The 24,168-nt window shown below is 46.6% G+C and overlaps 1 protein-coding gene across 2 annotated transcripts in view; it reads right to left on the reverse strand.

Annotated features, from left to right (window-relative positions):
- COL15A1 (collagen type XV alpha 1 chain) overlaps positions 1-24,168 on the reverse strand; it is a 127,150-nt gene that overhangs the window by 19,415 nt on the left and 83,567 nt on the right. For both annotated transcript variants that reach the window (XM_045373525.3, XM_065530284.2), the window contains 14 exons: positions 17,465-17,500; positions 16,908-17,048; positions 16,644-16,712; positions 15,793-15,828; positions 15,599-15,682; positions 13,263-13,328; positions 11,440-11,475; positions 9,135-9,197; positions 6,639-6,707; positions 6,505-6,540; positions 3,456-3,509; positions 3,295-3,354; positions 1,774-1,842; positions 1,637-1,678 (listed from right to left, as the gene is read on the reverse strand). In XM_045373525.3, coding sequence (XP_045229460.2) covers positions 1,637-1,678; positions 1,774-1,842; positions 3,295-3,354; positions 3,456-3,509; positions 6,505-6,540; positions 6,639-6,707; positions 9,135-9,197; positions 11,440-11,475; positions 13,263-13,328; positions 15,599-15,682; positions 15,793-15,828; positions 16,644-16,712; positions 16,908-17,048; positions 17,465-17,500 — 861 coding nt within the window. The remainder of the gene's footprint in view (positions 1-1,636; positions 1,679-1,773; positions 1,843-3,294; positions 3,355-3,455; positions 3,510-6,504; positions 6,541-6,638; positions 6,708-9,134; positions 9,198-11,439; positions 11,476-13,262; positions 13,329-15,598; positions 15,683-15,792; positions 15,829-16,643; positions 16,713-16,907; positions 17,049-17,464; positions 17,501-24,168) is intronic.

Consider the following 24,168-nt stretch of genomic DNA (forward strand, 5'->3'; position numbering starts at 1 on the left):
TGTTGGAAGGAGCTGAAACTATAAGGGGTTCATGAAATGTTGACTGTAAGAGGAAGCATTTCTGTCTCAAAATGCCCATTTTGAGAGTTGGACAAGAAATGTCCATGACCCAGCTCCTATAGTATCTAGCCAGGCAATATGAAGTAAAAAATCTTACTAAAAATGCTTTGAGCCTATCTTTTCCTTCTTTTAGGTATCCCACGACCCCCAAAGACCATGGTTACTGCAAGAGTTCCTGGAGCAGGTCATGATCATTGCAGTAGTATTTTTATAGCACTCTAAAATTTGTCAAGTGCTGTTCTGTGGCTGGCTCATTTGAGGCCTGAAATCATGTTAGTTGGGAGGGGCTTCGGCACTAACTCACTGTGTGACCTGGAGCCAGCCCTTTGCTTCTCTGGGCTGTGGTCTCTCCTGTGTGATAAGGAGGTGGGATGCAGCGACTGCCCAGGAAGGTCACTCCAGCACTGATATTTTATGTTTCTCTTCAGGCCATGGATATAAACACATACTGGGTTGCTGTTGTCTCCACATAGAGCCTGGAGCCCCTTAGTCACCTGACATAGGTAGGTCCTGCCCTCTAGGCCAGAGTTCCCAGGCCCTGGGCTGCAGACTCGGATGCCTCAGTGTGTAGACTTAGCCAGATGTCTGGGCAAATATGCAGCCAAACTGTGTCATTTTGTAGCCTCTGACCCAAGTCTTAGCATCACCTCCAACAGGGATCAATTATGAACTCACGTCAAAGAATATTTCTAAATTGCAATTTGCAAGCTCCTGAGAGCGGAGGCCACACCCGTCTCGTTCACCCTTGTGTCCCCAGGGCCTACCTGGGGTAGTACTTGGTACTGCATAAGTGCTCAATAAATATTTGTTGAATGAATGAGAGAATGATTATGTATGGTTCTGTGACTAATGCCTGTGCACAAGGCCCACCCTCCCCTCTGGGTTTTCTCACAGAAATCTGACTCTCTTCCTATGGGTAAAACATCAGGGACAGAGCGGCTCAATAGTTGAGGGGCCAGGCAAGTGCCTGACTCCTCAGAATCCCAGTGTCTGCACCTGCTGCCTGGTGGTTAGGAGACTTGAGTTATAGTCCCAGCTCAGTCAAGTCCTGTGACCTTGGACAAGCCAGTGAGCTTCTCTGAGTCACAGTTCGTTTCCTTATTATAAAGTGGGAGAGAGAAGCCCTGCCTGTCAGTGTTGTGCGCTGTGCAGTGACGTGATCATTGGAAAAGGGCAATATAGTTAGTTACAGATTTTAGCCCAAAGTTCCCAATGCAAAGACCATGGGTTGGCATGGCTTGTTTTCTCATCTATGTTTTCTAAGGGGTCTATTTTTCCCAATTTTATACTACTCCAAGCATGAAGCTAGTATGATCGCAATAACAAAAGACACTGCTTTTTAGATGGTATGAAAAGAAGCACCTCACCGTGTGTGCACCCTTAGAAGATGCAGTATATTTCACTGCCACAATCTGTTATCTAAAAGCTTCTAGTCACTTGAGGGTCTACACTTAGGGGACAGAAGACATTCAAGAGGACATTTGAGGATAGAAAGGGCCCAAGACAAAGACTGATTTTTTCTCTGAGTTGCTATGTATTGCAAAGCCTGCTCTTTAAGGCGGTGATTGCTACTTACTGGCATTTTGCAGTGTGGTCGGATGGGTATTGGGAAAATGGCCTGTGGGTAACGAGAATGAGAGAGGTGAGGTCACCAGGACACCTGACTCCAGCTTAGACCAATCAGGAAGGTCTTCCCACCCCGTGCCAACTTACTCCTTTGATGTTAATCACAGCTCCAGGTGGCCCAGGGGGGCCTGGAGGGCCAGGTAAGCCAGGTGGGCCCTGAAGGAAGAAAAAAAGGCCATTCCATTAGTTCAGGTTGTTGTGAGTGCAGGGGCAGCTGCAGGACATTTCCTCCAGAGGAAGAAAAGGAGGGTCCACTGAAGCCAACCAACTTCTCTCTCAGGTTGCCCAGGGAGCCACAGAGCACTTTCTATGCCCCTTCCTCCCTGTATCTTCACAACAAACCATAGGGAGGACGGCAGAGCAACAAGTATTGTCTCTGGTTAACACATGCAGCTGATGAGCCTCAGAGAGGGGAGGTCACCTGCTCAAGACCACACAGCAGCTTACAGCAGAACGAGATTGCAACTCAGATTCTGACTCCCAGTTGATACTGAGCCTAAGGCCTCCCTATCAGTGCATTCCCAGTATAGGAGTGGGAATGGACTGTGCGGGTCCCTCATGTGATATATTGCCAGATGGAACGTGTCTCAGAAATGCAAGCATAAATGCAAAACTCTTGTTAGATAGTTTTTTCAAAGTGAGGCCAGCTTGGCCTTAATACCATGCAACAGTTTCTCCTCTAAGCCTAGACGCAGGAGCTTGCAGCAGGAGAGGTGCGGCTCTGAGGGCAGGCATGAAGAGTTTAGCCCATGTGGAAGGTGTATTGATGACTCTAAATGAAGGCATCAGTACCTGGTTTACCTTCCAGTTCCAGTTGGCTTGGTGAGTGAGAGTCAACCCCTAATGCTTCAGGAAAATAGTATTTCTGGATTTCTGGGCATACAAAGCAGAAGCAGTATAGCACAAACCGAAGCAGCAATAGACTTAGAGCTGTGTTTACATCTCGGTTTGGGGATTATTAGCTGGGTCACCTTGGCTGGGTGCCTTGACTTCTATAGGCCCCAGTATCCTCTTATGTAAAACAAGACCCCTGCATAGTGTCTCATGCAATAGTTATCACCAAGACTAAATGAGAAACTCTCCTTAAAATCACTTTGCACAGTGTCTGGTACATAGCAGCTGCTGAATAAACATTGGCTTTTTTCTCCTAGACCAGGGTCCCTGCTGCTGCCCAGTGTTTACTAACCTGGGAGGCCCCACTGAAGTAGCCGATCTGCCTTTGATACTGACTTCCAGCACTCACTGAGCCCCTAGTGACGTGAGTGAACCCTGGGACTGTGTAAAGGAGGGGAGAGGTGACATTACTGTAGAATTAGAGGCCCTGGGGTTTGGAACCACATTTTCTGAGCATGACCAGATCCCTTTCTCCCCTACTCCCTCTGAGTCCTACATAAGGAAGTCTACTCTCCACTGAGGTGTTTTAGGTGGCAGGACCCTCCTGAGAGGGAGCTGAAGGACAGGACTGGGTGGGAGGACCTTTGGCAGTGGCAATGAAGGAATAAGAACAACATTCCTGAATATTCAGTCCACAGGCCCTGCTCTGTGGACCCCACACTCTCTCACCCTCTCTGGACACCAACCTCCGGCTCCATCCTCAGGATGACTCACCTGCATAATGACCCCTGGATCTCCTTTGGCACCCTTGAGGCCATTCAGTCCTGGGCGACCCTGGAACCCACAGCAGACACCTTAGTAAACCCTCCGCCCACAGACCAGCCTGGCCCATGTGTCCTCCCCCTCCAGCCTGTCCAATGAACGCTAATACCTACAGGTCGTCCGGGGAGACCAAATTCTCCTTTATGTCCCGGTGGTCCTTTGGGACCCTAGAGGCAAAACAAATGCCAGATTAGAAAAGAACAGAAAGTCTGGGTTCAGGGAAATGAGGGGTGCAAGCCTGCTTTTGCAGGCAGTGGTGACGATGATCCACCGACAGGAGAAAGAAGGGCAGGGAGCCAGGTCGAAGCCCCCTCCCGCAGCCTCTTTGTCTCCAGCCTCTCCGCTCTCAGCTAGAAGCACCTGCTCAGCCCACTTCATCGCCTGCTTTCCTGCAGGCTCCAGCCCACCCCAGACTCTGGACCCATCCTCTTGCAGTCAGGGCTAACTAAGGAGCAAGAGGTCAGTAGCTCAGGGCCTCAACTCCCTGGTAGCCAGGCACTAGGCCAGCCCAGAACATGAATCTCTGCCCTAGGTCTTATGTCCCAGGGCTTACCGCATCCCGCATTCTGAATAATGCAACCTTGCCTCGCCCACCAGGCCAGCCTGGCCTGATAACCCACTCTAGGATTTGGTTCCTTCCTTGCTCTAACTTGCCCCTAGGAACCAGAGTCTTGGTCTGACACCCCAGTCCTCCAGCTGAGTTCCTGACCATGGGCCCTATTTCAGTGCTGGCTTTCCAGGACCACAGGCCTCTAGAGCCACTGTTCTGTTGCAATCTTCAGGAACCCTCCTGCCTTCTAGTGTCTGGGATGCAAACCACTTGGTTGACAACACCATTGAAGATGTACCTCTTCCTAGAACACATTCTACCCTCGGTCTGTGCCTTTCCAACCCTGCAGCTGGGTCTGCTGTGTCTCCCAGAGGAATGACTGGTTTAAGCCTGGGGCACTCCAAGTTCCTTTTCCTCCTACCATTAACATACATAACCATGATCTGAAAAATGGCAAATAAAAACTGAGTTGAAACAGGGTCAGTAGGTAAAGTACCTAGTCTGTATTACTCTTAGGGAAAGACAAGCAAAGCCAGATGGGGTTGACAGGGCACAGGCCACTTGGTTGGTATGTTCTAGTGCAACACTTCCTGATATGGTTTGCCTTTGTGTGCCCACCCAAATCTCATCTTGAATTGTAATTCCATAACCCCCGCATGTCATGGGAGGGACCTGGTGGGAGGTCATTGAATCATGGAGGCAGTTAAACCCTGCTGTTCTCATGACAGTGAATGAGTTCTCCCTAGATCTGATGGTTTTATAGGTGTCTGGTGTTTCCCCTGCTGGCACTCATTCTCTCTCCTGCTGCCCTGTGAAGAGATGCCTCCCACCATGATTGTAAGTTTCCTGAGGACTCCTAGGCATGTGGTACTATGAGTCAATTAAACTTCTTTTCTTTATAAATTATCCAGTCTCGGTATTTCTTTATAGCAGCATGAGAATGGACTAATATACTTCCCAAACATCAATGTGCATTAAGAATCACCTGGATCTTGTTAAAAATGCAGATCCAGTATGTCTTGGGTGGGGCCTGAGGTTCTACAGTTCTAAGAAGTTCCCAAGTGATATCAGTGATGCTGGTGCATGGTCTACACTTTGTGTAAGAGGACACCAGTGAATTTGAGGAGTTATAAGCTACACTGGTCACTAAGGCCACAGCTAGCCCATACAGCACCTTCATGCAAATTAGAAGAAGGTGCCACTTACTGCCTACGTTTGGCAAGCTGTGCCCAAGCTGGGCTTCAGTAGGAACCACTGCCATGGCATCTGCAGCAGCCTGCTGGCCCCCACCACTAACTATTGTATTTTCCACAGTATTGGAGGTTAGTAGGTGGTTAACCAGTAGTTAACACAAGAATCTCTCAGTCTGTCTTAGCTACTTGACTTTCGGTGCCCACTCTTCCTGACTTCGGGAACCAAAGGCCTCAGAAGGTCTTTTGAAGAATTCACCTCAAAAGTTACAGGCCATTCTTCAAGGATACAAGTCTGTTACAGAAATGTGAGGTCCTTTCTCCCCACAACTGAGATCCAGCTTCAACCAAATAAAACTGTAGACAATTCTGCAGCCCAAAATGTTTCAAATGTTCAGTGTTTCAAATATTCATTAGAGGCAGTGAGGTTCATTTGAGAAGAGACTGGACCTAGAGCCTGACAGGCTGGCCTCAAATCCCCACTCTGCCACTTACAAGCTGTGTCACATGGGCAGATTACTTAACCTCTTTGAGCCTGAGTTTCCCCCTCTATAAAATGGGGATTCTGAGAGTCACTTCCTGGGGTTGTGAAGATGAAATGAGATGGCCTATGTGAAGCATCAATACAGTCTGACCCAGAGAGAATGTTCTACACAGGGAAGGAAGTTTAGGGTTCACCTTTGGAGAAACAGGGAGAGCTGCTCAGAAGCCCAGATGGGTTATGGATTCCCAGAGCCATAAGGCCAGAAGGGCCCTAATACCATTTAGTACTAATTCAATCCCTTCAATGTGCAGATGGGAAAACAGGAGCCCAGAGAGAGAGGAGGGCTTGCACAAGGTCTCAAAGCAAATGAGTGGCATATTCACAACCAAAATCAAAAATCTCAGAGAGGTTTTGTGGGGTTCCTTTGAGGGTTTCCTGGGAAATTGGTCATCTTCAGCTGGCAAGTTCTGTGGTATAACTGCAAGTGCACCTCTCCTTCCTGGACACACAGCTAAACTACACTCTGAGGCCACAGGCCTCTGAGTTTTGGCTTATGGAATGTGCCAGAAGTGATGTTTATTATCTTCCACAATCTCTTCCCCCTCCCCGACTTCAGCCTGCCAGCTCCTGTGCGACCTTGAATCCACAAGATGGCAGAGTCACAGAATGGAAGCATCCTGGGTCCCTGAGTCACTTCTTGGAGGAGAGATGCCAAGCTGAGAACCATCACAGTGGACTTTGCAAGAGCGAGAAATAAGCTGCTGTTGTGTTAAATCACTGAAAAGTTTATTTAATTGTAGTTAGCCTTACCCTAGTATATGCACACTTTGCCACATCTTTGCATTTTCATAACTGGGATGACTAAATTTAACCAAATCAAAGTATGAAAAATGCTTCAAATCCCAGTCCAGATCCAGCTGAGAGATGCTCTGGCTTACCATTGGTCCTGGGGCTCCATGCATTCCCGGTTCACCCTAAAACAGGAAGAGATGTACTTGTCACTGTTTGGAACAGAAACAAAGATGGGAAGCTGGGGCAGATATGTGCCTGCAGGGTCTGGTGACATAATTACCTTTTTCCCCATCAGCCTTTCCAGAGGAATGTCCCCTGTCAGGATGGCACCTGGCTCTCCCTTCTCGCCCTGTAATTCAGAAAACATCTTGATGAAGTCAGGACTCCTCCTTGACACCTTGCCCAGAGAGCTTTGTACAGAGACTCCTCCTTGCCACCTTGTACAGAGTCCTCTCAGTCCTACAGCCATGATTTATTTATCTTGCCTTCATCCTACTTGAAACCCCACTGCTCCAAAATTACCTCTTGCTAGAGTATTGCAACAGTCTCCTAAATGAATGCATGTTCTCTCAGCCATTCCCTCTATGTACCATCAGAGTTACTGTCCTAAGGCACAGGACAGTCCTGTCTTCCATGTCCCTTCAGGGCTCCCACTGATAACAGATTTGCATCCTTACTCTCAACCCTCCAGGATCCAGCCTCAGTGTGGTCCTGTCTATCTCCTGCCACATGGTGCCCTCAAGGAACCTCTGGCTCCCAATGTATTTGATAGCTTGCTTTCCTAGCAACTCAACCTGAGATCTGTTCCCACCAAGAATACTTATTCTTGTTAAAACACTTGAAATTAGGAAAGAGATGAAGGTATAAAAACTAGAGGCCTCTGTCAACATGGAGGCCTTGTGTCTCCACATGTAACATTGCATCCAAACTCTAAGCTCCTGTGCAAACACTTAGTTAGGCAAAGCTATCTCAGATATTGGGAAATGGGTGATGGGTAGACTGGTGGCAAGAACACAGGATCCTGCCCCCAATCCTGTCCTCAGCAGAGCCATCTACTACGCTAGAGGCTGCTGAGAAGATACTTGTCCAGAGAACAAGGCCAGATGCAGAAACCTTCTATCTGACTCTGAGGCTTTGGCCCTAAACTTCAATGCTGGCCCCTGGGGAGCAGGGCTGAGCCACACAGAAGTCTCCTTTTAATGGGGCTGGGAGTAGCTAGGACAGTGGCATCAAAGCAAGCAGAGCAGCCTCTTTCTTCCATCCCCCTAAGCCCACACCTGGTATGTAGATCTTACCACTCCGCTGGTGAGGAAAGGTAGTCCTGAGCACGCCAGCAGGGAGAAGAAGCAAGCACAAAAGCATTAGAGGCAGAGTGAGAGAAAGCGTGTTTGCTGCAATGGCCGGAGCAGAGCCGCCTGGCTGCCTGTGCCAGTCATTCAAGGTGGCAGGAGGTTAGGGCGCGGATGTCACATCCGTCCCTCCAGATCCATCTGACCTCACCACATAGGAAACAGAGTGTTTAAAGCAAGAGGTGCTCTTGCTTCACTGGGCCTCCTCCCAAGCCTGAGCTGGCCAGCCCTGGTCCATCTCCACAGGCCTGTGGCAGCAAAAGCATCCCAAGACACATTCCCATGTGATGCCAAACCTTCACCCAGCATACCGAGCCCTCCATGCCCTGGAGCAGTGGCCCACTAGATATTGGAGGCCCTCTCCTCCTTGGAGATCATTATAGAATGGTGGGGGTAGAGAAGAACGAGATGAGCTTAAGTTTCCCCCTCCCGGAAAGCACACCCACCCTCCTTGACTCCCCATGGCAGGCTCAGGGGGTTGCACAGTGCTCCCACTGGCTTTGCACAGAGCTCCATTCCAGCTGTAAACATGTGCTCTGTTAGCTCTTTGCATAGCTCTTCCTCATCTTATTTCTATATCCCTAGTGCCTAGCACAGGAAACTGCCTGGCACACGGCAGGGGTCAGTGGATGAAAGATGGATGAGTGTATACATGGACAGGTGAATACATTAATCTGTTTATGGACGTCACTCTCCCCCTTATCTATAAAAACCAACTGGAAAGTTAATTCTAAGAGGCAACCACAAAAGAATACAAGCACAACAATAGGTTTGGTACCCTGGGAGTTCTCAGGAAGTTTTCTGTGTGCTAAATATTTATTCCAGAGATTCTGGAGCAAGACTGTTGTTCAACTGCAGAATGCCCAACTTATAAATATTAACATTTGTTCTATTCATTAATTATACATGCTTCTGCCCACAAGTGTATTCAGTACCATTTGTATACCAGACCCCATATTAGTATTGGAGCTATGAAAAAGAAGCTGGCAGGATGCCTGCCCTCAGGCAGTGCATGTTCTAATGGGATGCCCAGCAGGTGATTAGACAAAGCACAGTGTGTGTGAGAACAAAGGAGTGTTGAGTTGAGTTCTCTTTCCAAATTATGATAAAAATCAATTTCACTACCCACTTCGTACCTTCTCGTCTCATAGAGAACCTGGAGATTAAAACCGTTAACAGTGGGACAGTGACTGCTAATAAGTATGGGGTTTCTTTCTGGCATGATGAAAATGTTCTAGAATTACCGAGTAGTTCAGGAGGTTGTACAACCTTATGAGCCCGCCAAAAATCACTGAATTGTATAATTTAAAGGGGTGAATTTTATGGTATGTGAATTTTATCTCAAAGAAGAGAAAAGTTAATAGCTACTTTCAGCCAATCTGAAATATTTAGCAAATTCCAAAGCCAGATACATGGGCCCCTCTTACCTGTTCTCCTTTTAGTCCTGGAAAGCCAGGCAAACCAGTGTCACCTTTTGGTCCTCTAGGGCCCTGGAAGGAATTGTTATATAGTATTTGGTTGTTTGTTAAGATTTAAATGCATAAATCAATCAGAAATATATATATTTTTTCCAAACAGTAGAATAGACACTGCCATCCCCCAGGCAGGTGGAAGTCAGGATTATCTATGACATTTTCTTAACCTTAAGTGGTCCAGAAATTGTGGTCTGGTAGAAAGAAGATAGCACTGAGTGTTGAGGCTTCACACTTCTTTAAACATTGGTTTCCTCCAACTGGGTACTACTGACCCAGTCCATCATCTGGGCCTGCTGCCTCTGCTTGCCCCCGGCTCCTCCAGGCCACCTTGCAGCCCGCCTCCTCCACTATTCCCTTCCACGACTCCCACCTCTTCTCTGGATCCCCACTACCTATGAGATGGGACACAGGTACCTTAGCCTGGCACCCCAGCCCATCCCAGCCAGGCATCAATATCTCATCTCCCACACCATCAGGTTGACTCCTTTCCTGCAGCCTCTCTGTACTCCCTCATTGCCTCTGCACCAGCACTCATGCCATCCCCCCATAGGAATGCCCACCCACCCCTCTGCAGAGCCAAATCCACACACGCAGCCAGAGGCAACCTCTTCTCAACTCCAACAGACACTGAATGCCTGTGACAATGACTCACACAGCCACATTTGCCTCAAAAAGGCATTTCAACACTTTCTTGCTATTTTAACTTTTCACAGGTTCCTGTCTTGTCTGGATGAAAGAGTGAATTACCCATTACAGCAGTGGCTTTCAACTCTTTGTTATTATTGTTTAGCAGTGAAACTCCTTTCTTTCCTTTTTTTTCGCCAAATAAAGTCTTAAATGAAAGCCTAATATATACAAATATGTCCAGTGAAGTTTCCCTTATTGCAGGTCAGTGGCCTGGTATATGCCTATTTGGCCCCCTCCCTACTCCCTGCAGTGGAGGTCCTGGACTCCCTCAGGAACACAGGACCACTCATTTAGAGGAGAATGTGCTCTGAAACGTGCCCTAGGTCTTGGAGCAGCCAAGCCAGGGCTGGAGCTCAGGGGTTTGGCCTTTTCTTCTGCTAACCAAGAGTCATGGTCACAGTCATGGCCATGGTCACCATTCTCTCTTTTGTTTTTTAATGTCTAGTTAGCAGTATTTTTAGTGTTATCATATGATACGTGCCTTTAGAAAATGTAAAAAGTTCAGAAAATCAGCCAGGCTTAGTGGCTCATGCTTGTAATCCCAGCACTTTGGGAGGCTGAGGCAGATGGATTGTTTGAGCTCAGGAGTTTCAGACCAGCCTGGGCAACATGGTAAATCCCCATGTCTATCAAAAATACAAAAAATTAGCCAGGCATGGTGGCACATGACTGTAGTCCCAGCTGCTTGGGAGGCTGAGGTGGGAGGATCACTTGAGCTTGGGGGGCAGAGGTTGCAGTGAGCCACTGCACTCCAGCCTGGATGACCAGAGTGAGGACCCGTCTCAAAATAAATAAGTAAATAAATAAATAAAACATTCAGAAAATTATAAAGAAATAGAAAAGGAGGCCACTGATCATTCCACCATCAAGAACAAATTTCTATTACATTTGTGATACATTTCCTTCATTCATCCAGAAGCAGTGCATGTCACGCATTGGCATTAGGCCTTTCAGAGCTGCAGTGCTTTGGAGAAATCACCCAGGTCCCACACTGAAGCCACGCCTTACTTTTAGACAGGCTCAAACTTTTAGACAAAACTAATCTCTTTCCACACAGAAGCATGTTTTCACCTTCCATGGTGAAAGCCCCATAGTGGTGCACACAGATGATTACTTATTAGATGTCTAGTCCATGGTTCCCTCCTTTGCACCCCCTCCATCGCCATCATCCTCTCTCTTTAGGGATTTATCTACTTGAAATACTTGACTCGTCCACTTTCATTCATAGCAAGCCAACTGCTGTTTCAGGTTTCGATTGGTCCTGGATAGAGAGAGATAAGTAAAACCCAACCCTCCACAAGTTGTTCACAGGATGGTCAAGAAAAAAAAAGGCAAGGGCACAAATAACTGTTATTTAAGGCAGAAAAGAACCACAGGAGTGGTGACAATAAAGCCTTATGGGACTTAAAGAAGGGGACACTTCCAAGTGGGAGCACCAAGAAAAAGCTAACGAACAAGATGCCACTGGAGCTCAGTCATGCAGACATGGAGGAAATGTCATTCCACGTGGAAGGAACAGAATGATCGCTGCCACGGGGCACAGATAGAAGAGGGCGAGGGTTGTACTTACCGGAAATCCTGGCAGCCCAGGCAACCCGTCCGGCCCCTGTGACATGCCAAAGACAGAGCACGCTGGATTAGGAGCAGCATTTCCAGAGTCAGCAGGACCCCCTCCCTCCCAGCCCCTTCCAAAGGCCTCAGCATGCTCCCACAGCTGGGAAGACAGATTGACACAGCATTAGGGATGAAGGGGCCCTGTGAGGGTCTGGATTTGCCAAGGGGAGGACAGCGACTGGAAAGAAAGCAAGGAAAAGAGAGAAGGGGTGGAGGCATGGTAATGCAGGCAGACAAGGCCCAGGGACTATGAGGACAGGGATGCCCAATCTCTGGTTTTAGTCTGTCTGTGTTTTGCTTCAGTATCCACCCACCTAATACCCGAAACCTCCAATAGCTTGGGGAAAACAAAGACCTCTTGGGAAGAAACTTTCACTTGTTATCTGGTTTGCTCTAGGGTTTCATTATTGAGGTATTTTGGATTATTTGTTTTCATGGAAATCAAATGGATGCAGTACAGAGGAGAGAGGAAGATAGCTCACATTGAGAGGTCACTCAGCAGGGGAGAAACCTGGTGCCAGAAGAGTCTGCAGATATTTGCAGGAATCTTGGGGCAGCACTAGATTTTCCCCTGGATGAATGGGCTTCAGGGCAACCTCACGGGGATCTGCAGGAGAGGCTGGGACATCTGCATTGCACAGCTGTGAAGGTATAAACCTGTCTCCACAATGACTTGCACAGAGCGTCACAGTGTGCTAAGCAGTTTCACATCCCTCATTTCTTACAAGTTGCCTCAAAGGCTGGTGAAGTGTCATCAGAGAAGAGAATCAGGGGCTTAGAGTGGTGTGTGGAGAAGATGGGGCTGGAACCCCAAGGCTCCCAAAGCCAGAGCTCCTTCCTTTCCCTGCTGCTGACCAGCAGATGCTGGGAGATGCAATGAGGATTTATTCTACAGGCTGTAGGAGGAAGCTTCCTTCGTCTAAGGGCCATTGTGCCATGAGTCAACTCTGCCAACATGCAGAAATAATGCATATTTCGGGATTTTTGTTTGTTTGTTTTGAGACAGAGTCTCGCTGTCACCCAGGCTGGGGTGCCGTGGTGCAATATTGGCTCACTGCAACTCCCGCCTGCCAGGTTCAAGTGATTCTCGTGCCCCAGCCTCCCGAGTAGCTAGGATTATAGGCACACGCCACCACGCCCAGCTAATTGTTGTATTTTTAGTAGAGACAGGGTTTCAACATGTTGGCCAGGCTGGTCTCAAACTCCTGATCTCGTGATCTTCCTGCCTCAGCCTCCCAAAGTGCTGGGATTACAGGCTTGAGCCACCACGTCTGGCCAAAAATAATGTATGTTTCTTACACACATTATAGCCCCATTTTAGAGATCTGGAAATTAACACACAGATAATTTCCAGATTTCTAAAATGGGGCTATAAAGACTAGAATGAGTCCATTTCCTCCTCACGCTCCAGTTTCCCTTGAGCACAAGGAAAGATGTCTCCAGGCTCCTCCTATCCTGTGAAATAAGATAATGTAAATAAAAGCAGGCCAAACGTGTGCAACAGACATTATTTGTTTGTTACTTGGCATTCTCTGATTTCCAGGACACATATTTCTGGTGCACAGGACTGGAAGCTTCCACTGCTTTGGACACAACTTTCCACACGATCAAATTAATGTGAAAGCAACTTTTCAAAAAGTGCAAAGCTTTCTTTCCATTCTATTTGATATATCCTAGCTCTGTGCTTCAGGAGCTAAAGGGATTCCAGAGCAACCCGACTTTGTTTCAACAGGGGCGTCTGGGGAAAAGCCACATTCTGAGGCAGCTGTAGATACCAACCGGAGGCCCCACCAGCTCAGGAATGTCCGAGAAATTCATGAATCCATGGGTGATATTGATCAAGGACTGAAAAGAGAAAAATCAGACAATGAGGACAAAGGATGTCATGTGTTCTGCCTTGTTCCTGGCAACAAAGCTTTAATTAAAGTCACCCAGCATAGCAGAACACCGCAGACACTGAGAACACCCTCAGCCCACTGCCAAACACAGCTCTCCCGCCCCCTTCCTATAAAACAGCTCCGAGCCGCCTTCGCACTTTCCTCCTTTACTTAATTTTTACATCACACAATATCCGAATGTCTTCTCTTTTTAGAATTTAAACATATACATATTACATGCACCCACAGAAAACACAGTGTTGGGGTGTGTGTGTTTGTCCATGTGGTTATTTTACATAAATGGCATCAGGCTCTATTACTCCTCAACTTGCTTTTTTCACTCGGCCATATTGTGTGGAGATCTTTCCATGTGGAATTTTGGAATATGGATATTTTTAGCTTTAAAAGACTGCCAAAGAGCCATCCAAAGGGGCCAATTTACACTTCCACCAGAAGTACACGAGATTACCTTTTTCCCCGCACACTTACACATATTTGATTTTTAAAAATCATGTTTTTTTTTTTTCTTCTAACTTTAGTCATCCTTTTTCCAGTTATTTGGGGCTTGTCTTTCTGTGGTCTACCAGCATGATGTTATTTCTCTCTGAAGGGCCAGGATTTTTCATGATGTGATGTCTTAATATCAAAAGGACATGATCTGGTCCCAGCCCACATTCCAGCCTTCTCTCCAATTTCCATCATTCTCCACACACGACCATACACACTATCCCCTGCCAGTCAGCTCCCTGGGCCTGGAGCACACACCACATTGTCCTACTCTCTGCTTTGGCTCAGGGCGTCCCTGCCACTAGAACTTTGGAAGTTCTATCCTCCATGCCTACCTGGTAAACTCCTTCTCAGCTTTCCACTCCCTGCTCAAAGATACATCCTCCGGGAAGTCTTCCTTGATTCCTCATATCCCAAACAGTCTTTTCTCCCTTGTTCCTGTCTTTATGTTCCTTTGCCTCTCAGTTACAGCTCTGTTACAGCCTTTCTCCTGACTTCACTGGAGGCTCCTTGAAGGTAGGAACTCTGTCTTACTTATCTGTATTTTTAATTTTTTTAATTAGAAACTTTTTTAATATCAGAGACAGGGTCTTGCTATGTTGCCCAGGCTGGTCTTAAGCTCTTGGGCTCAAGCAGTCCTCCTGCCTCAGTCTCTCAAAGTGCTGAGATTACAGGTGTGAGCCACTGCGCCTGGCCTTACTTATCTTTATACCCACAGAGCCTAGCATGGACCCGATGCAGAGTGCATGCTCATGAGTGCTTATGCCAGAGTATTTAAATAGGAATAGATAATTCAATGACACCCAACATTTCATCCAGCAAACACTGATTAAACCAGCACTATGAGGCCAGTGGTAGGGATACAGAGAAGAAAAAAAACCCCAGAGGGCAGGTGGAGGAGTCAGACATGTAAATAGGCCATTGCTGTACCATGACGGGGGTTTGAAGGATGAAGTTACTGTCTTCCTTGTTGAGGAGAGTTGGGAAGAAGATGCTTTCCTCCATTTGTGTGGACATCTTCCCATGTGGGATTTTGGAGAATGGGTATTTTTAGCTTTAGTTTTAACAGACTATCAAAGAGCCATCTAAAGGTAGCACACAAAGATGTTTCCTGTGACATGAAAGATGTAATCCTTGGCTTCTCTTGGCTTCTGTACCCTCTCCGTGGTGAGGTGGAGGGACCTTCCTGATGGGCAGTTTGGGAAGCATCAAGGGGCATGCCCAGCTCAGTCACACTTCTTTCCTTCAGATCTCCTTGCCTCTGGGAAGCACATCCATCAACCCATGGATAAGTCCGTCTGATTGGCGGGAACATGTGGCTCTCCCACTGGGTAAAGTCCCTCCACCTAACCTCCATCAGTAATCAAGGTGGTATCTGGGCCTACCTCCTCATCTTTGGCTTTATTTCTCAATGTGCTCTGCACTTGGCTGGGGAAGGCGTGCACTGCTTATCTGGGGCTTTTTCAAGACCCCAACATGTCTAATACTCCTAGCCTGTTTTTTCAATTGACCCCAAATGCTAATCAGAAGAGACAAATCTGGAAGCACCATGTGAGAGAACAGCGGAACTGGGGGAGGAACAGACAGGTGCTGGCAGGTGGAAGTTCTAACACCAGGCACTGGCTACATGCCCCCTGCATAGCCAGCAGCTCTGAAGTCATGGACAACCTTCTCTTCCCTTTGGCAAAGTTGGAAAATATGTAGACAAGCTCTGACCTGGATGATACTCACACTAGACAAGACCTCGATGCGCCCAGGTGGCCCTCTCGGCCCAGGGGGTCCCACAATACTGGCTCCATCCGTCCCCCTTTCTCCCTGGTCAAAGCAGCGAGAAGTGAGAAAAAATTCACTGTACAGGGATGATGCTCCTAGAACCAGGCGGGAAAGCCTTCCCGCCCCTACCTCTGTGATCTCTGTAATCTCACCTTGGGTCCCCGGTCTCCTTTCTCTCCTTTGGGACCCTGGAAAAATAAACAAACATAAATATTCTTCTAGTCACTTTGCTCACCTCCATCTAGCCTCTCATCTTGCTATCTCCTCCTAAGTTTTTATGCTTATTTTGTCTCAGGCAATGGGAACCAAGGATAAGCAAAAAATACCCCTTCTGGAGTCAGAAGGAAGCAATACCCCACAGAGTGAGAGAATCAGAGGCCCTCTCCCAGCACTGGGTGAGGGTCCTCTTGACCCTGAATCTTAGGGCCCTTTGCCTCTGGGGAATGAGGGAGGTCTGCTCATTCAGTCATGGGAGGGGCCGTGCTGCTCCCTCCTAGACTAAAAGGCTCAGCTCTGGGTCCCATTTAACAAAGAGAATGATATCCAGGGGATTGGTCCTCCTGAGAGCCCGCATCACATCATGGTAGGAGATGGACAACACCTGCCAGGGGCTGGAGGCAGTAGGGAGGGGCACCTGTCAGGAGCGCAGGGCTTTGACCTGGGGCAAAGTGTGTGCATTGAATGGCGCAAACGGAGGGAGGAATAAGTCGAGATGCTTAGTGGTAAGAGACTGAAGTGGGAGAGGGAGAGAGAGAAATAGATGAAGAGAGATAAAAATGATTTTCACGTTCTCTTTCCACATCATGTTTTCTGCAAAACTTCTACGCTGCTCCTCAAAGACACAAGCTGTAAAGAGCATCTCATTTCCCTATTGCACAGCTGGGGGCTGGAGGCATAGAGGTGAGTTATTGAGAGTGGCAGAGCCGGGATGCAGCCCACAGCTTCCTCACTGTAGCGTGACAGTGTGACAACCCTCATAATGAAGGTTTCAGAGGTGACCTACGATTGCAGCCGTTGGTCTGGAGAGTTTAGGTTCACTCAATAGCTGGGTGCTTCCAGAGCCTTCGGTATCCTGGGGAACGAGCAAGAATGAGAATTTCAGATCCAGTTCCTGAGCACCTACTTGTGCCAGGTGTGGTGTTGGGAGCTGGCAGCTCACAGGGGAATCTGCACAGCCTCTGCCCTGAAACCAGGGTTTAGCTAGCTGGTCTTTCCAGGAGCTCTTAGTACACATCATTTTTATAACCACAGAAAAGGGGAAAAGTACCTCGAATCCAAGTCCCATTGTGCATCCAGGGCCTGGGGGCCCAGGGGGTCCAGGAGGCCCTGGGGGTCCCATGGCCCCAGGGGGGCCAGCTTGTCCCTTTTTCCCCGGGGGTCCAGGTAAGCCTCTGTTGCCAGGGTCACCCTGTAGGAAAGAGGGCAGGCTGATTATCCAGCCCTGGGTTCACTCATGGAAGGAACAACACGCATGTCTGAATCAGAAAATCACTCTTTGAAGTTAATTAGGTTGATGAATTCTCCGGTCGGTACTGCTTAATGGTACAGAAACAGCTGTCTTGTTAATTGACATTTCACTTGGAGATAAGCTGATGCACTCATCTGAATGCATTTGGAGGGAGGGGTGAGGAAGGAGAAAACATCAAAGGGTGTTTACTCCCCACCATCCCCAGCTGTTCTGCCTTCTCTGAGCAATTCCTTTGAGATGTGTTCCTCTCTGTTCCTTGACATTTATATGTTCAATATTCCAGACCAGCAGTCCAATTATAGTAAACTCAAAGAAAGGGAAGGAGGGAGAAGAAAGCTCTTTTTTTTTTGTTTTACCTTTTCACCAACTGAGCCATTAGGCCCTCTTGCTCCCTGAAAAAAACAAAAACAAAAACAAGGACCAATTAATGCATATCTCATTGGGTATGTTCTGAAGTCAATGCACAATTATGGGCTCTTAGGTAATAGGATATTAAAATAGGACTCCTTCTGTCTCAGACTTTTGGTGTCTCCAAACCAAATACATTACAATAGGGGCCAGTCTGTTGGGCAGGTCCTGCTGAAAGCTTGTGAAACCCAATTTTCAGCCATCAGCTCATCACCTACCTCAAGAGTAAACCAGAGAAGTTAAAGATTAACGAGGGAGAGATCATAGAAGACTTTGCTTGGAGAGCTCCCAGTGGACTGGAGTGGTCCCCTTCCCGTGACGGAGGTAGAGGGTACTTCACCCACTCTAAAGCGAGGGAAGGGGCTTCAAGATCTGAAATGTATCCCCTAGATTTTTGGAAATATGGGGGATGATGACTGGCTGTCTTCTGGAAATAACTAAAGACCCAAAGCTGGCTGGAGTAGTCCCCAGAAGACGGAATCAGGGAGGAGGTTGCATTAGAGCAGATTGCATGGCCATGCCCAGTGGGGACCACACTACAGTTTCCCGGGGGTTAGATGCAGATCTCACAGAAAGGAGTCTGCTGTGAGCTCCAAGCAGAGGGGAGGACCAAAGGGCATGGGTGGTCATGAGTGGTCAGCTATGGGGACGCTGGCCTACATCAGAGGACTGCGGTAGGGGGGCCCCAGATGGAGAATCTCTGAGAAAACCACAAATGCAGCTGCAAGAGATGAAGTCAGCAATTGCATGGCCACACAGGAGATCCTGAGAGCGATGCTGATGTACCAGCCATCAAAGACTATGTCTTTCCCCCAGTCATTATTGTTTCTGGGCTACAGTCTCCTTCTTATATCAAATCCATGGAAATGAGAGAATGGATAGTTCTAAAATAGCCATGCTCAAAAATAAGATGGGGAGTGGCATTAGATCCAAAATAGAAATGGCAAAGGGAAAACAGGGAATTTGAAGACAGGGGCCTCAGCCATCAAGAGAAACCAAAGGGAGAAAAGTCTGCTGCAAAGCCGTGATGGAAGTCAGGTGCATGATGTGGCCCCTGGGCCCCAGAAGGGAGACAGGCTGAAATTCTGCAGGAAGCTAGCTGTCCAGCCCTGCCCATCTCCCCTCCCCTCCCACCCTCACTCCTGCCAAGGAGAAAATATGGGTACCTTAATTTCAGAAAAATAAGAGTTGCTTATTAGGCCAAAGACATAGGGCAGAGCCCCAGATGACTAGGAAACTCTGTGAGGTCCAGGAGCACCCTACACACGGAAGATGAGCCACTGAGGTGCCCTGCTTGATGGCACATCTTATTCCTTCCACCCCCTTCCTGAACCCTGCATGTCTCAGAAGGGGCTACTGCCTACCTCCCAACAGTCTGCACCAACAGAGGCAGAAAACAGGCTAAGGCAGGATCCCAATTTCACAAGTAAACACACAAGAGAGAAACACAAACATCTGAGGCAAGGCAACACTGTGAGAAACAACTAATTCAACTATAGAATTACATCCAAGGAAATGGAGTTAAGAAAACAATCCAATAGGACATTGAGTGTAAGACATACGTTCTCACAGAGAAAAGGGAGGATAACATAGCCATGAAACAAAGACACACCATTATGAAATAAAAACAGTGGTTATGAAAAAGAACCAGTTAGAGATCTTGGAAATTATAAATAGAAAACTGTCGAAATGCAGAACTCTGCAGAAGGACTGCATAACAGAATAGACCCACCTGAAGAGAGAATTAATACAGAGATCAGGCTACAGAATTCTCCCAGAAAGCAACAGGAGAGGGTAAAAAGACCTAGACAGAATGACAAAGTAGTAAGAGAGACGGAAGCCACAATTGGAAGTTCCAACATTGGTTTAATTGGAGTGGCAGAGGAGAGAATAAAGAGATAGAAGGAATGCAGTGTTTAAATTTTCTGAAAAAACACAGAAGTCTCCAGATTAAAAGGCACCCCCCAAACCCCACCCCCCCAAAAAAAGTCCATAGAGTACCAAGAAGGATAAATGAAATAATACATTTAAAAAATAATTCACATTGGCCGGGCGCAGTGGCTCAGGCCTGTAATCCCAGCACTTTGGGATGCTGAGGCGGGTGGATCACAAGGTCAGCGTTTGAGACCTGGCCAACATGGTGAAACCCCGTCTCTGCTAAAAATACAAAAATTAGCTGGGTGTGGTGGTGTGCATCTGTAATCCCAGGTACTCAGGAGGCTGAGGCAGGAGAATCGTTTGAACCTGGGAGGAGGTTGCAGTGAGCCAAGATCGCACCACTGCATGACTTTGTCTCAAAATAATAATAATAATGATAATAAATAAATAAAAATAAGAATCCACATTTAGTAACAATGCAGAGGAATTTTTAAACACCAAGAATAAAGAAAAATAAATCCCCAAATTTGCCAAAGAGAAAAATCAGACGACCTCCAATAGAGTGACAATCAGAGTGAATCTGACTTTGTGTTGGCAACACTGGATGTTGGAAGATGATGGTGATCATCTTCAAATCATCAAGGGCAAATGACTTTCAACCCAGAATTCTATACTCAACCAAATGAGAAGAAAATAAAAACATTTAAAAAAATCCAGGGTCTCAGAAAATTTGCCATCTACAGACAGTCTGTGAAAATATGACTGGAGGACCTACTCTAACAAAAATAATTAAAGAGGAAATAGGACACAGGAGGCAATGAAAACTATATTCATATATTACTTTTATAATTAAAATTTAATTTTAATAAATGCTTGAAGTAGAGTTGCTCTGTCGCTCACCTACCAGCCCTAAGGCACTTCCACAAAGTCCCATGGCTCTGCCAGGGCACAGAAAAAAAGGGACTAAAGCAATCTGCAGGTTCCTTCCAGTTCTGAAACTCTGGGACTCTAGTTGAGTATGAGCCTAAGCAAAGCTCTCAGGGTAGATGAGAAAGATGAGGCCATGGTGTGTCCAGCAAAACTGCCTGCACACAACAGGCAACACCACGCAACAATCTCCCCCTTTCTCCTTCACAGACCTGGGCCCATGCCGTTTGCTTGGTAGCTGTGATAACCTTCCCCAGGGAACTGGCTGCTCCCATGGGTGAGGTTCGTGGATTTGCTAGGTGAGGGCTTCTGCCTGATGCTGGAGGAAGACAAATGCCTCACGTCTGGGAGCATGCGGGGGGCAAGGGAAAGGTCCCATCTCTTGCAGTGTTTTCCTATTGCGACATGCTACCCAGTTCTTGGCCTAGGAATGGGGATCACAGGGGCTGAGGGTGGGCTGGGCTTCCAGGTGAGGCACCAGGCTCTGGAGGCAGGCTCTGAGGCTGGACTGGCAAGGAATTTCTGCAATCGAAGCCCTCCATAAGGTCTCCCAGGGCAGCCTCATAGAACCTTGGTGCCTCTCTTGCAAAGGAGCCAGCAGGGACACTCTGGCCATTCTGGGGAGGTGGGAGGAGAAGGTGTGCTCGGTGAAGGAAGTGACAGTGACTGGGCTCTGTCACCTCCCTGCTGGCCAGCCTCACCAGGGGGAAACTAAGCGTGGCCTTCCACCTGCAGTGGAAACATGACTGCAATAACTGGATGCCCATTTTACTGCCTAACCCAGAGCTGCAGTTGCTATGTCTGCTTCTCTTGGGTATGACTGGCTTGTTGCTGGCTGCCCATTGCAATCTGTCTTCAATGAAAGTGACAATCTTGTGCATCTTTTCAGTAACAAGTCAAACTACCATCAGGATTGTTGTGAAACAGAAACTAAAATAGCCTCCCTCTAAAAACCTTGTAGCTGCGTTGCCAGCTGATCTTGTTACAGAAAATTATGTCCATAAAGTGAAAAACTGAGTTGTTTCAGTTGGCTTCCTCATTCCTCTCCAATCAAGAGTGCATCTTACAGAGTTTCAAAGGAAGTTCTAGAAGATATCATGGGCCTTGGTTTATGGTCTTGGATGATTTTATCCAGCTTAGACATGGTAAAAAGAGAGTATTCAAATCCATTCCATTGACCCACAGATAAGATGGCCATCAGCTGGGAACATGAGTAGATTAACTTGTGGGTAGAAGAGCCCACCTGACTGGAATTTATGTGAACAGGCAGGGCGAAAAGGAGGAGCTCCAATGAACAGGCTGAGGGAAGGCTCCTATTCCCAAAATGGTGATGTTGGAGTTGTACATTATTTCTTAATGAGAGAATTTTTGTGCAGTGAGGGCATGCATGCAATCCTGGAATTCCAAATAGCAGAGCTGCAAGTATGGTTTTAAAAGTGATGAAATATGGAGATATCAGTTCACTAATGGAAACATTGCAAAGGAATGAGGTACAGTAGTGCTGTGTGTTACAACATCGTGGTTTAGAATTGATTCAAAATGTTGGCTTACTGTGGTGAATTGGATTTTCTAAGGACATTACTCAATTTCAGCACACAGGAACCTCAAAGAACCTAATGGAGACGAGAATTCTTTTTTCCCTTGTGGCTTCTGAGACAGCACATCTTACTGCCTTGAGGATGTCTGTTGGTTTTCCTTCTGCTGTTTGTAATACTGATAACCAGTTTCTTTTCTGTTACAATTGACTATGGTCTATTTGATTTTTTTTTTTTTTTTTTTTTTTGAGGTGGAGTTTTGCTCTTCTTGCCCAGGCTGGAGTGCAATGACATGATCTCTGCTCACTGCAACGCCGGCCTCCCGGATTCAAGCGATTCTCCTGCCTCAGCCTCTCGAGTAGCTGGGATTATAGGTGCCCGCCACCACGCCCAGCTAATTTTTTGTATTTTTAGTAGAGATGGGGTTTTGCCATGTTGACCAGGCTGGTCTCGAACTCCTGACCTCAGGTGATCCACCAACATCGGCTTACCAAAGTGCTGGGATTACAGGTGTGAACCACTGCACCCAGCCATCTATTTAATTTTATGGAGGCCTATAATCCAGATATTGAACCAAACACTTCTGATAATGAAAGAAGATATAAAATAGGAAATTAGGCAACTATTTCAGTGTTTCTTTTAAACATGTTGTTAGAAGGTCTAAACCCATTACTGGGTCCTAGGCAAAAGCAGCTTACTTCTCTATCCTTTCTTATACAAGGTTTAGAGAATTGTTCAGAGACCAACTGGGATTGCTTGGAGAAAGGGAAGGTGATGATGATTTAATTGTATTTCTCTTACATCAGTGGAAAAGACAGAAGCTGATTTTACAATGACAGTTTGGCAGCTCAGTGAAATTACTCAAAGGCAATTACTGGCAATTCAGCATTCCTCAGTAATTTCGGACACTGAAGAAAATTTCCAAGCACAAACTCTTTCCTGCCTGGGTGTCCCAGTACCTTTTGAGACTGCAGAATAACATGAATGACTTAGATTCTGAAAATAGAAAATCAACAACTGTTAACAGTGTCAGGTGTGTTCCAAAGAACTGAATGGCAGAATCTGCGGGGCAAAAGCAGAAAGAAATGATTTTTCAGAGATCCGTCTTCTCCAGCAAGTTCTTCTGCATTCTTTCTAGAAACATTCTACCGCTGAGAAAGCAGGCTACTCCTCACCTATTCCTTCTTGGGCTAAAGATCTTAGAGTTAGTTGCTCATCTTGATTTGGGAAAAATAAAGTAAGGAATATTTCTATCATCAAACTCAGCATAGAATAATCTATTTGATAAATTTTTTTGAGGTACCATTTAAAAATACTTTAATTTTTGTAATTTCAATAGGGTTTTTTTGGGAACAGATGCTGTTTGGTTACATGAGTAAGTTCTTTAGTGGTGATTTCTGAGATTTTGGTGCACCTATCACCTGAGCAGGGTATACTGTACCCAATCTGTACTCTTTTATCCCTCACCCCCTCCCACCTTTTCCCCAAGTCCCCAAAGTCTGTTGTATCAATCTTTTTTAAATTTTTCTTGGAGATGGAGTCTTACCCTGTCACCCAGGCTGAAGTGCAATGACACGATATTGACCCACTGCAACCTCCGGCTTCCGGGTTCAAGCGATTCTCCTGCCTCAGCCTCCCAAGCAGCTGGGATTATAGGTGTGTGCCACCACACCTGGCTAATTTTTGTATTTTTAGTAGAGATGAAGTTTCACTATGTTGGTTAGGCTGGTCTCCTGACCTCATTATCTGCCCACCTCAGCCTCCCAAAGTGCTGGGATTACAGGTGTGAGCCATCGCACCCAGCCTGTTATATCATTCTTATGACTTTGTGTCCTCATAGCTTAGCTCATACTTAAGATGTTTGATGAATTCTTAATGAGCATCATATTTTGATCTCAGTCTCATATTTTATAATAATAATTATTATATACAAAACATTTTTTTCCAGCTAAATAACCTGAACCTTACTCTTTGTAGGGAAAACTCCATTTTAGGTAACTGCCTAGATTGGTCTATGTGCTGTGCTAAAGAGAAGGGAGGCTGATTTCACCACAGCAAATGGAAAGACTTCCCTACAAGTGGATCCATCCAACGGTGCAAGGCACTCCCTGGGCAGGAGATGAGTTCCTTGTCACTAGAGGTATGCAAGTTGAAGGAAAGATATTGTTGATGGGGAGTCATTGGATCTTACGATCTATTACAGCCCTGAAGTTATTCATTTCCTTTAACACATTTTTTGTCATTTTTACATACTGAATATGTACCTTGGTTTATTGGGTTTTTTTGGTTTTGTTTTGTTTTGTTTTTAAGGT

The sequence above is a fragment of the Macaca fascicularis genome, chromosome 15 (assembly GCF_037993035.2).
Source record: "Macaca fascicularis isolate 582-1 chromosome 15, T2T-MFA8v1.1".
NCBI lineage: Eukaryota > Metazoa > Chordata > Mammalia > Primates > Cercopithecidae > Macaca > Macaca fascicularis.